Source organism: Branchiostoma lanceolatum, chromosome 17 (genome assembly GCF_035083965.1).
Source record: "Branchiostoma lanceolatum isolate klBraLanc5 chromosome 17, klBraLanc5.hap2, whole genome shotgun sequence".
Taxonomy (NCBI): Eukaryota; Metazoa; Chordata; class Leptocardii; order Amphioxiformes; family Branchiostomatidae; genus Branchiostoma; species Branchiostoma lanceolatum.
In genome coordinates, this window is record NC_089738.1 from 1593861 (window position 1) to 1607219 (window position 13359).

At 39.0% G+C, this 13359-nt stretch overlaps 1 protein-coding gene across 1 annotated transcript; it reads left to right on the forward strand.

The window, feature by feature from the left end:
- Positions 1 to 1851: 1851 nt before the first annotated feature.
- Positions 1852 to 7965, forward strand: LOC136423133 (failed axon connections homolog). The gene is made up of 3 exons (XM_066411169.1): positions 1852 to 2668; positions 3472 to 3674; positions 5359 to 7965. The coding sequence occupies exons 1-3, from the start codon at positions 2646 to 2648 to the stop codon at positions 5664 to 5666; spliced, it is 534 nt and encodes a 177-aa protein (XP_066267266.1). The 5' UTR covers positions 1852 to 2645; the 3' UTR covers positions 5667 to 7965.
- Positions 7966 to 13359: the final 5394 nt, after the last annotated feature.

Below are 13359 nucleotides of genomic sequence, written 5' to 3' on the forward strand. Positions count from 1 at the left end.
ATCGTAAACAAACTTTGCGACTGTGACTTAACGTCACATTTTGGAGAAAATTGAAGCTAAGAGAATGACATGGGCACATGGTAGTGTTCATGGTGTGTGACCATGTGTACTTTGTAAAGTACTTCTACTATTAGTAAGGTAATGTAAGCAGGCTAACTGGATTTACATTTTCACGGCAAAATTACACCTGCCGGTGGCATAGAAATCCGTGTTAAAGGTCAACGTTCTCAATAACGTTCGCATGAAATGAAGTCAGACGTTTTCCTGTCAGAGACTTTGAATGCTGCTTTGCTTTTTTTGCTGTTGTCGACAGCTTTGTCAATTTGTCTACTCATTTTTCAATCGTATCGCCAGAAAAAAATAGTCAAGACGTACGTACGCTAAACGAAAACCAAAGTTACTGGACGAGCATTAAAAGGAGTAACCTAACAGATAACCACCTTCAGTTATGTGGTTTTCTACTTTGAACATTAAACATGGTGCACTGTACTGCAAGACGCAATGTAGGACGTAATGCGTCACCTCCTCCACTTTAATATGATCTTCCATATGTTCCACCTACATAGCACATATCACATATCAGGTCAGAGGACACTGCGTTTATACCATTTACTGGCATGGCACGTCGTTAAGCACACACTAGTACATCTGTAGGACTGGCACACACCTAGAATACGGAGTATAGCAACGTTTCTGTGTTGGTGTTTTCGCAGTTATATATTTCTATATGCGTAAAGGTTCACCGAAAAGGTTGACAGAATCAATGGACACGTGTATTCTGTATTACCAACATTTCACGGACGATAAGATTTTCGACCTCCTGTTATAAAATGTTTATGATTGGATTTCTTTTTAATTGTTCATAAGTGGATATGCCTTATGATGCTGTGATAGTGGATATCTGACCTGAGATTTTTATTAAATGACAGTTTTTTTGTTTAGATGATCAAGAGCTTCTGTATGCAAAATTGCCGACGAATAGGACAATATTTAGCTTGCTGATGCCATACACAGTCAGAACTTTTAGACCATGGCACAGATCCGCTGAGTGCGTTATGGAAGAAACTAGAGAGTTTCAAATCATGAGTGCCAAACAATCAGTCAATACCTCATTGCCCTCATTAAAGTAAACCAACTACACTACCAATGGAATCTGGACCTTTGAAACACGAGCTTAATTAGGTATAGGGCTTTTTTGGTTACGTTATATGCTTGTGAGAATTCGATTAGGTAGGGTTTCATTACCTTACGATCATGTTGATTTTGGGTTCTCCCTTTTTTGTTACCGTCACCCAGGAAAAGTGTACTTCCACGTAACTCCGCCTGTGAAGGCAATCCCGTGTCTGACTCCGTTTGGGATGAAACTGGAGACATATCTGCGTATTACAGGTATTCCGTATGAACCAATATATGGGAGGAGTATGGGTCCAAAGGTTTGTATAGTTTTTACTTTGCCAAAAGGGAGTGAAGTATACATTTGTTGATGAAGGTTAGACATCCAGGTAGTAAGATACACCAAAAATAGTTACTTCAGCAACTGGATAAAATTATGAAACAGTCAGACGTTTTAGACAGCATCCACTGTATTTCGTCAGTGACTAACGACAATGACTGGAAAAGCAGATTCATACCAAAACTCTGAATAGCTATGTTAATGAGGTTAAGACAATTTAGGATGTCTTGACGTAGTCTTCAAAAGAAGATTAATTCAAGACAAGGTTTATGCTAATGGTTCCATTAGCTACTGTTGTTTTAGTACAGTAACTAAATGTTGCTTTTAGTAACATTTCTTTGCTTGTATGTATGTGTGTGTGTGTGTGTGTGTGTGTGTGTGAGAGTATCTATGTATGTTTGTGTGTGTGTATGTGTGCGTTTGTGTGTGTGTATGTGTGTGTGTGCGTGTGTGTGTATGTGTGTGTGTATGTATGTATGTGTGTGTGTGAATGTGTTTGTATGTGTGCGTTTGTGTGTGAGTGTGTGAGCGAATGAATGTATGAATGAGTAAGTGAGTGAGAGAGTTTTTTTAAGGACGGTCTACCTGTGAATATCTAAGAAAAGAGCAGTATAGCTGTGCATGGCTAGGAGAGGTATTCCTTATTGTATAAGGCCGACATAGTTTCCATTGCTTTTCTTACAAATTAGCAATTCAAGTCAGAACGATATACAATGAGTTAAATCCTATCAAATATACTCTGCACAATCGGGAATTTCCTTCGTAAAATATGCTATATTGTTTTGGCTTACTATCCTTAGAAAAAACATTATTGCTTAACTTCTACATTTTGAATTCACGGGAAAATCCCATGAATAGAGTACAACGGTGAAGCCATGGGAGACTCTGGTCTCATCTTGGAGTTCCTGAATAGGGAGAAAGATGTCACGTTTCCCGTCGGCTGAACAGACAAATCACATAACCCTTATCCTGACCCTAATGATTCCTCCCCTGTTGCCCTTTGACCCTTGTTCTTACCCCCTGAAAACTCATTCGTGGCTCTTCCTTCCATCGGTACGGTCACTCTCACTACCCTAATTGTGTGTATGTTGTCTGTGAAATAGACGGGAAACTTAGTTCTCTTCGGAGCTTGCGGAGCCTGAACCAGTCCCTGAGTGATGCAAACAAGGCTGTCAGCAGGGCATTCACTAAGATGGTGGAGGAGAACACGTACTGGTACGTTTTGATAGCTATAAGATGGTATCCTACTGCGCAAAATTGCAAATTTAAGTTGATCAAATACAGAACTAGAAGATAAACATAAGCAGAAGGTTTAGAGAAAAAGTTTTGCTTTTGTACACACCGTACGCATGAATGTTAGCGAGTGAAATGCAGTCCTTTGACTTATTCCCTTGCTTGATACTTGCTTGAAATATTAGGCAACAAAAGAGATTTATGAGGTGCAATGTCTCAAATTACTATTGTAAGACCTCTACAATTTGCTCATCGTCATTTTCTAAAATCAGTGAGTTTCCAAATTGAAAAGGAAAATTCAGACTGTACTTTGTCACTAAGTGTTTCAAAATGGCCATATCCTTTCTATGTGACTAGAAATATCTGTGAATTCGAATCAAGGTTTCTGGCTTTGTTTTATAAGCATTAGCTGTCAAAACCACGCCAGTCATTGTAAATCTTTAGCCAGAGTTCCTCCTCTTTTCGTCCTCCTACATTTGCGGAGTGAATCTGAAGGGTTGGCGAGTGTATCAAGCGATGCCGGCAAAATGTTGTAATGATATTCTTTATTCTTTGTTAAATTTGCAACAAGACCATACACAGTGGAACCAGGCAGACAAGCTGGTGTGTTATTATATATGTTAATAAAGTTAGCATATGTAGACTTAACACATATTAGTTTTTTTCTTTTCTTTAATTTGATTGAGAACAAAGAGTGTAATTATTGTTTGTAATATTGGGTGAATATGTCAATATGATATCTCTTTTTATAATAGAGTTGACTATACGTTTTACTATCTTTGTAGGGGTCTTACCCAATACAGGTGGATAGATAACTTTGACAAGTTGCAGGAGCTGTTCGAGATTCCCTGGATCGCCATGCTTTTCATGAGACGTATAAGAAGCAACACGAAGCAGAAGCTGATGGCTCACGGCATCGGCCGCCATTCCAAGGACGACCTGGAAGGCATCATAGAGAAGGATCTCAATGCTATCTCAACCTTTCTTGGTACAAAATCAAATATTCTTCATTTTTGACCCAAGTTAGAATATTCTGCTATAGACTTCCTTCTTTTAAGATCTGCAAATTTGTATGTACAGTGACATTTAAAGTAGTGAGTGCAGTAGCTAGTTAATCAGTACTATACTTGTCATCGGTAACGTTGGATTATTTAAGGTTCTTAGGGGGGTTTAGTAGGTTGATAACCGTATGAAAGATACGTACATCCCATGGGTATTTCGATAGTTATGGGCCACAAGATGACTGGCTTCGACGCAATGAGTATTGATAGTAGGGTGCACTATTTAAAACAAGAGTTCCACGACCTCATATCTCCATGAACAATTCTATCTATGCAAATGACTTACACATTTGCATAATATATGCTTAATCATAAACACCTTTATCTTACTTACACATGTTGCAATATTGACAGTGCTATAATTTTCCAATTTGATGAATTTCGGTGTTTTTGCATTAATTATGCAAATCAGGAATTTATTTGCATAATTGGTATCTGTTGATGATCCACTTTCCATAAACTACATATGTTACATGTATTTGAGTCTTATAATGGAGAACACTGCAAATATAGATTTTCCTCATTAGCTATGCAAATTAAGTCCCAATTAGCATAATTTGCACTTCATTGTGTATATCTCTGTCTAAGCTACCTGCATACTAAATATCATCGAAATCCGTTGTTCCTTTGTTCAGTTAGTCTCCTTAGAAGATTTTCACAATAACGCCCCTGCAGTTCCAGAGCAAGCTGCTAGGGCCCCAAACCTACACAACTTCTTAATTACATCACAAGCTATCTGCCACCAAAAAATCAAGACCATAGCACGTCAAGGTCAAAAGATGCAAAAATTAAAGTTCTGCTGCAGTACCAAGGTCACATACCAGGGGGCCCAAAATCAACTTTGACCTTTGGCTTCACAACACAATATCATTGTAATCCATCCAGAGGTTCTTGAGTTATGCTGACTACGATAGTCCGGAAACAAACGCACACAGACAGACAGACAGACAGACAGACAGACAGACAGACAGACAGACACACAGACACGCCAAAAACAATATCTCCATTTTTCATGGAGATAAAAAGAATATATTTCTGTTCAGGGTGCAACCTACAAAATATCTTTAAAACATCCCACTAAACATTGTCTGCGTACTAGTATCGGCATTGCACACCCTCTTTGAAAAAGCGCACTACTGCGGAGGTCAATAGATCCGCAGCTGGCTCACCCCGACAGGTACTTCCGTAAGAAGGTGCATTTATACACGACCTGGAAAACATTCTCAATCCAAATCAAACTTTCTCAAAGCCGGCATTTTTCTACACCGTGCAGCACAGTTTACAGTTTGATTGCTCTCACATTACACTCTCTACCTAGTCTTTGATAAATTTGGCCGTCTGCTTTATGTACGCGCATCATTCTGTGACCTTAACACGGTAAGCAAAAATAAACCTCATAGTGCAGGAGATTGTGGGTAAGGTCAGATGTTAAGGCCCTTGAGACGAATATGTGGCCAAGACGACTAGACCAAGAACAAAGCATTGTTTACGAGTTATGGGCCTTAACATCTGACCATAGACCACTATGCATCTCACTTTGCATTTGCGAACTCAGAACAGTGAGGTGGCTTATCATGCCCATTCTATCATATGTTTGTTTCTCTATATCAGGTGCTAAACCTTACCTGACGGGAGATGAGCCTACTGAGGTGGATGCAGCAGTGTTCGGTCAGCTGTCAGAGATAGTTTGGACCGCGCCAGACTCCTACCTACACAGAATTGTCACTTTGGACTGTCCTAACCTGCTGGCCTACTGCAACCGCATCAAGGACCGCTATTGGCCAGACTGGGACCAGCTGACACCAATACCAACCAATAAGAAAACCTCATGGTTGATGCGTTTGTCGATTTTCTTGCCTTTCAAGCAACCACACCAAAACTTACAGTACGTCATATCCTGCCTTAAGTACGTGTTTTAAAACCCAAAATCAAGTTAGTGCATCAAAGTGGGCTTGATAATGTATGAACATTCTTATATCATGCCACTTAAAGTATTTGCTTCTTGTTGTCTCAATGGTTGCTTAAAATGTTAAGTGCTATTGGTTTGTAGCTGGATAACTTTTGACTATCAGTTGCTGAATAGCCTGTGGGAGCAATTTAGAATAATCAGTAATCCCGCTTGGTTTCGAATCAGACGCTGCCCGGGTATTAATTAGGCTGGTGAACACGTGTGGTTAGTCGATTGTAGATTGTAGATATTGCCAGTTGTCATACTTAGTTCCCACCTCGTGCTACAGCTGTAAACTAGACCTGCTTTCGTTTCAAGGTATCCCCATTTGAGGTGAAGCATGATGCTTTTTCAAGTAGCTAGTGGTAGTGCAATGCGCCTTTGCTACGGCTCGCGTTTTTGGCCAAGCACACTGGGTCACCGGCCTCAACTCCTCTCGATAAGTGTGTTGGGTTCATTTACGTGCGGAGGTTTGATGCTTGAGGCTAATGCCTGAAGCTCCCTCATACACGGGACCGCCAGCTTTACATCACCATCCGAAATGACGAATGCAATCCCTTACAACATGTCTGTGACCTGATGTCTGTATAGCTTACATCATTTCTATAAGCTAGACCACGTGTAGATTTGTTAGTAAGCTTGTATGAAGCGAGTTACACAGATCGAAATAAAAAAAAGCGGCAAAAAAATAGACTGGCTCAGCTTTTGATTTATATCTATGTATTAGGCAACGTAAGTAGATAGAATATTTTCGTACATGAGGCCACAGCAAGTAAATTTTATGGATGACATCCTCCGCAGACTCTAAAATTAATGAGATAGGGCGAAAAAACAAAACGAGGCGGGCCAAAAAAACAAGTTTCCTATATTTTCAAATTTTGAGATCATAAGTCTTGTTAAACAAGAATTGAGGCGACGAAATATGATATCATGACCAACAGGTCTTTTATTCCTGTATTCAACCAATGAGGTTTCATATATAATATAAAACCTCCTTGATTTAATGGAAACATACAACAAATGCAGAAAAGAGCTAGTTGTACCATCATCTGAAGCAACTACACTGGGAATTCATACGCGATGAAACACCTTGTGCATACAGCTCAATTAACTAGACCCCCCATTATTTATATAATGTCCTTGCTAGAACAAATGCAGAAAACAGCTTGTTATTATACCATCATGGGCAGGAACTACACTGGATATTCATATGCAATGAAACACCTTAGACTGTCAACGTTTACGACATATTTGCCAATTTTTGGCATGTTGACCACCGTCGGAGGGCAATGAAATTTCTTGTTTTTTTATTTCGAAATCAGGCTAAGATTAATGAGCGCGCTGATGTCATCCATAAAAATTACTTGCTGTGGCCTAAGGTTAACATGTGCTTAATCGCCATGAAAGTTTGTTTGGCGATGCCTCAGGTACGAGCCTAATGGTATTGAGTGTTGTCTGCAAGAATTCTAAGAATTGTACAGGAATGCGTCCACAGGAATTTCAGTCCACAGGACGATAACTCAACGAACAGATTGTCTTCATATCTAGTATGTGAGTAGGTCTTTGTGAGACATCCAAATGCGTTTATATAGAGGTCATCTTTAACGTGTAGGTATTGAACTTATTATTCATTACTAAGTCAAGAACAGGGGAAAATAGTTTTTGTCCTTCTTTGTTGAGTGTAGAGAATCTAAGTTTGAAAATCTAGCGGCAAAGCAATTACTAATTGGTTTTAAGTTGAAATTGTAATTACATCTGCTGAATTTGACATGTTTTGAATGTGAAATTTAGTAGTAATAGTTCTACATTTTCTTAGTAATTTGGTTATAACTATATCTGTACCAGTAACTAAATGTTATACGTGAAGAAATATGTTATGGTCTTCAAGTAATTGTAGAAACAAAGACAGTAAGCTTGTTGATTTAGATTCAGATTCAGTTTTATTTCTCATGACCTTGCATGTGACAATTTCATAGAAATATGCACATGAAATGCGTCATAATTTACAAAGCGCTCATTATTTGTAAAATTCACTATGTGAAAATTGTCTAAAACGTTACGAGTTTAAGATAACATCGCTCGAACAGATTAAAATAAGGCGCCAATCCAAGTTTCCCTTATACATAAAACTTTAACAACTTGACAGTTCGAGCAGTTGAGATTACATTAGTGGCTCAATGTTCATCCGTAACACTGTACAGTAAGAACTTGTGTCAACAGTCTGTGTGGTTTAGCAGTTTTAATGCTCGGGGAATAAAGAAGAGGTTGAATGAACTTGAATGAAGTTGCATTGTAAGATAGAGTATGATGAGTACAAAGAGTATAGAGTAGATGAACGAATGCACAAAATGTTAAAAGTTTGGTCTTGCAAAAGGGAACGAAGAATAAAGACTTAAAGGCATCCAGAGCATTTTATGAGGCTTGAAACTTGAATAAGAAAACTCCAATTTCTAGCTATTTCTACAAATAGTAAGTTTCAATAACACTATACCATTACATATCGACGTGAAAGGAGCAAAGGTACAATGTCGTTGTGTGGTGAGATCTGATAGAAAATCCAAGCCCTATTAGACTGGTCCTGACTGTCCATCACAATTAGCAGTTCGACCAATGAGAGAGTGACTAAATGTCCGTCAAATTTTTGCATTTTTTTATGTTTGAATTCTGTATTTCTACGTTTTAACGGAGGTGGGCGGGGCCATGGTATCCACGGTCTATTTACACTAGGCGCGTGAAACTAAAATATCACCATGTAGCTTATTTTGTGCCACTTTTGAGCACTTTTGATGAGAAATCCGCACGCAAATGTGGTAAACAGTGGCATTAAATGTCCATTTCATAAAGATTACAGCAACTAGAATATTTCCAGTTTTCAAGCCTCATAAAATGCTCTGTGTGCCTTTAATAATGGCAGGCAGACATTTGTCATGTTGAATGAAGTTGACCTCACAGCCGCCAGTTTGACAATGGATTCTTTAGAACACAACTATTACAATCTTAACGCATTTTGCTTTGAATTAAGAAAATTTCTAGGACGCTGTGTTGGAGTACCTAGGAAAATTTACATGTCAATTTGTTACTGGGGTGGTCATGTAGTAATGTACTTTGCATTGTATACTTTTGCATAATTGTTTTCTAGTAAGAAACATATTTGTGAATATTACAACCCTTAAGCTGCCAGTCCCGACTTAATTAGGGATACAGAAATATGCCTTGTGTGCTGGACCCGGTTATAACCGGGATAGGGTATTCCCCAGAACAAAACAGCTTTGCGTGCGTGTAGCGCGCGAAGCCGGGAAGTTAGGGGAGTTAGCGCCGCCGGATGTTTCGCGGGTTTCGTGAGGGAGGTCAGGGGTCAAACATTTTTGATTTTTACTTGGCTAAAAAACCTGGCAGCTTAAGGGTTAATGAAGTGATCTGCATTGAAATGGTTGGTTTTACTATGGAGATTCCAAACTGAAAATCATGAGCAACCTTTGAGACACAGTAATATATATTAATCTGGATGTAGATTTTTCTGGTTATAAGATATTTAGTGACTGTTACAAAATAGGGCGCGAATCCTTACTTTCCTGCTTGTGTCTATTTTACTGCAATGTAACCCCGCCAGCGGATCCGCCCGGATAAATAGATTATTTTGTGACATTGCACCCCTGAAACAAGATCGTCCAGGACACGAAAGTTCAGATTGACCATGCCACCTTGCCAGGCCACAGTCTGAGTGACAATCAAATTAGAAAAAAAAAACTAAACAAAGATATTATGATCCAGAAACTGACAAATGCAATCAAAACATTAATCTAAGGTCCAAATTTTACTTCCATGAGCACACCCACTCCCTAGAAATTTCTGGTAGGACACGGATAAAGTTATTTGAATCCTTTGAATCAAACAGGTATAAAACGTTCGCTTTGGGTAATGGGAGTCTGAGTCTTATCTTAGAGGAACAAAGAGCGGATCCAGGAAGTAGGGGATGTTTTAAAGCACCGTCAAAAATGTGTCCAACGATCCTTGCAAGTTGGCCGAGGAGAAGAGGACCCTGATTAACCTGTAATTGGCAGTGAGGTAAGAAATGGGAGATTGATTCACATTGGCACCCGCAGCTACATGTACCATCCTCCCAGCATGCCCGATATGCTCGGTTCATTACCTCCCATAGCGGCCCTGCAATTTCCAACCTGTGAACTCGCTTCTGGCGACGTTATTGACAGTTGCTCATGAATAATTAAAGAGCTATCCTTATTTGGCACAAACAGGTTATGGCTCATGAATAATTAATGAGCTAGCCTTATTTGGTACAAACAACCGTTATTTTTGCTCTCAACCCAAATTAGCGATGTAAGACGGAACCTGATTGGTTGATAGCTTCCCAACGTCCTTTGCGCTTGTGCTCGAGATGAGCTTTAGCAAACCCTCTGATTGGCTGAAGCTGTTTTGGTGGTGACGTCGCCAGAAGCGAGTTCACAGGCTGGAAATTGCAGGGCCGCTATGCGAGGTAATGAACCGAGCATATCGGACATGCTGGGAGGATGGCAGCTACGAGCTGGACTATTAACTAGCCCATGACTGAAAAGATTGTCATTCAAGCAGCAATGCAAAACGTGCTAGAAGAGTGGAGGCATATCGGGGCCATAACTAAAATGTCTAACTTTGACGGGTGGGTCGTATACAGATTTAAACAAATACATTCGAAAAATGGAATAGCTACAACTGCGTATTGCCAAGTCTAATGTTTTCCAATAACTTAAGGAAGGAACAAAAGACTTTGCAAAGCGGTTTGTTGAAGCGTTCTGTGATCTGAAGTTCATCTTGTTACGAAGGTCATATATACGAACATGTTTATTAAATGCATGTTTTATTCATACCGACGTTTCGGTGACTCAAGGGTGATTTATAGACGTTCCTCATTAACTAGCAAATTGGATACTTATGTATGATGCATAACTTCAAGTTCACTGTATATTTGAACAAAAATCACCTAGTCAGTTTTAACTTCTCTTTCAAAGTCAGAAACAAAATTTGCCGTTGCATGAAAGACGCAAGGGGACCCGGACCTGCATTGCTTACTTATGTCCCAAGCAAGCTGACCACCACTCGAAAATCACGGCCATAGCATAGCGCATGTCTAGAGTTTAGGGTATCAAAATCAAAATTCTGTTGCAGTACCTTAGAAATTCACTAGGAGGCCCACGGGACCGAACTTGGCCTATGTTTTGCAAACCTCTGACCACCTACTAAATACAACTAGAGTTCCACGACCTCATACCTTCGCCAAATGATTTTAACCTTTATGACTGACGTATTAGGAGTGTTTCTCATCAATTATAATCATACCAGTTGATCGTCTTCCCCACCCAAATAACAGAAGTTGTCCAAAGTACTAGTATGAGCTTAACAAAGAAGGTTATGGTAAGATTTATCAATTATGCAAATGCGGTCCTTATTAGCATAATTTTAGTCAACGATGTTGACATTAATATAACTTCCAAATGCCACAAGTATGGAATTGCCGTCATTTACCAGTATGGTATAATAGTTATGTCTCATTAATTATGCAAATTAAGTCTTCACTTGCACATTTTCTATCTATCAACATTCCTCTCTTTCTCAGTTACAATGGTCACATATTTGAATAGTCATATCAAGGATTACAGCGAGTTTTTAAAATTGCCTCATTAATTATGCAAATTAGAATCCGATTTGCATAATTGTCGTCTAATCATACAAAGCATCACGTAAGCTATATACATACCAAAAATCATGACCATCCATCAAGCCCATCTTGAGTTATAGTATTTTCTCATTGATTATGCAAATGAGGTCTTCATTTGCATAGTTGATATCTATTAATATTTCTCTCTTCCTCAGTTACATATGTCACATGTTTGAGAGTCCTATCATGGAATTTGGCTGATGTATAAACTTTCCTCAATAATTATATAATTTAGATACTGATTTGCATAATAAGTATCTTATCATGTAAATCATCACTCAAGCTATCCACTCACCAAAAAGCATGACCATCCATCAAGCCCTTCTTGAGTTATTCCCTTTCACAGTCTGAAGCAAAACCTGTTCCTGCAGTTCCAGAAAAAGTTGCCAGGGGGCCCAAATCTACTTATATGTGCTTAAAAAACCACTTCCTGTCTGTCTAAAGAGCTATCTACCACTGAAAAATCAGTTCCATAGCATGTCCAGATATCAAAACAGGAAGTTCGGCTGCAGTACCGTAAGAAACCGCTAGGGGGCTCAAAATCTAATCATTTTCAGGTCTCACCAAGACCTACCAAGATACCAAATATCGCGACAATCCATCCCGGCGTTCTTGAGTTATTCTGGTCTTCTATACATACATACATACATACATACATACATACATACATACATACATACATACATACATACATACATACAAACATACATACATACATACATACATACATACATACATACATACATACATACATACATACATACATACATACATACATACATACATACATACATACATACATACACATAACGTTACATACAAACGCTACCCTATGCATAACCTTCTTTGCGAAGGTAATAAAGATCCAGCCAAAACTTCTCGAGCTATGTTGTCAACACACAAACCAACCACAAACGGTATCGAAAATATTAACACTCTCGGCAGAAGTACAATTAAGCGAACAATAAACAATTGTTGTCCTTAAACGCACACAGAGCATCTTATGAGGCTTGAAAACTGGAAATATTTTAGTTGCTGTAATGTTTATGAAATTGACATTTAATGCCACTGTTTACCACATTTGCGTGCGGATTTCGTATCAAAAGTGCTCAAAAGCGGCACAAAAATAAGCTACATTGTGATATTTTCGTTTCACGCGCCAAGTGTAAATAGACCGATACCATAGCCCCGCCCACTTCCGTCAAAACGTAGAAATGCAAAATTAAAACGTAAAAATGCAAATATTTGACGGACATGCAGTCACTCTCTCATTGGTCGAACCGCTAATTGTGATGGACAGTCAGGATCAGTCTATTAGGACTTGGATTTTCTCACCGCACAACGACATCGTATCTTTGCTCCTTTAGTGCCGATTTGTAATGGTATAGTGTTATTGAAACTTACAATGTGAAGGAATGACTAGAAATTTGAGATTTTTTATTCAAGTTTCAAGCCTCATAAAATGCTATGGATGCCTTTAAAGAAGACAAAATACGTGCAGAGACATGGACATGCAGTATGATATGTAAACTTGAACTGAAGCGCCGACTAGTAATCGTCAATGGTACTTCAGCGAAAACGTGTGAGCGACCGCAATATGTCATGACGTCAGTCAACCAAGCTGGCGGTGCCCACTGGACGAAGGGGGTGATTGTATTATACAGTAGAATCCGCTTAACTGCACCATCCATTTGTCAGCGTTTTTGGTGCAATTATCCGGCTGGTGCAATTATGCGAAATGCCCAGCTGGACCGCACCACCATGGGCGAGGGGGTGTATTGTTAGTCAGAAACATTAGCATAAAGAAAACAGACGAAATTATTCAGTTATTAACTTTATTTATTGACCCTTTGCTGAAAATAAAGAAATGACTACGAACCTGTTTTGATTTTGCATTCTTTCATTTTTCCATGCGATCTACCGCATAACAGCACACGTAATGTTACAGGGG

Bases quoted from the DNA above. Each gene is read 5' to 3' on its own strand.
- LOC136423133 (XM_066411169.1), top strand. From the start codon at position 2,646: ATGGTGGAGGAGAACACGTACTG. The intron at 2,669-3,471 runs GTACGTTTTGAT...CTATCTTTGTAG, and splicing joins GTGGAGGAGAACACGTACTG to GGGTCTTACCCAATACAGGT. The intron at 3,675-5,358 runs GTACAAAATCAA...TCTCTATATCAG, and splicing joins TGCTATCTCAACCTTTCTTG to GTGCTAAACCTTACCTGACG.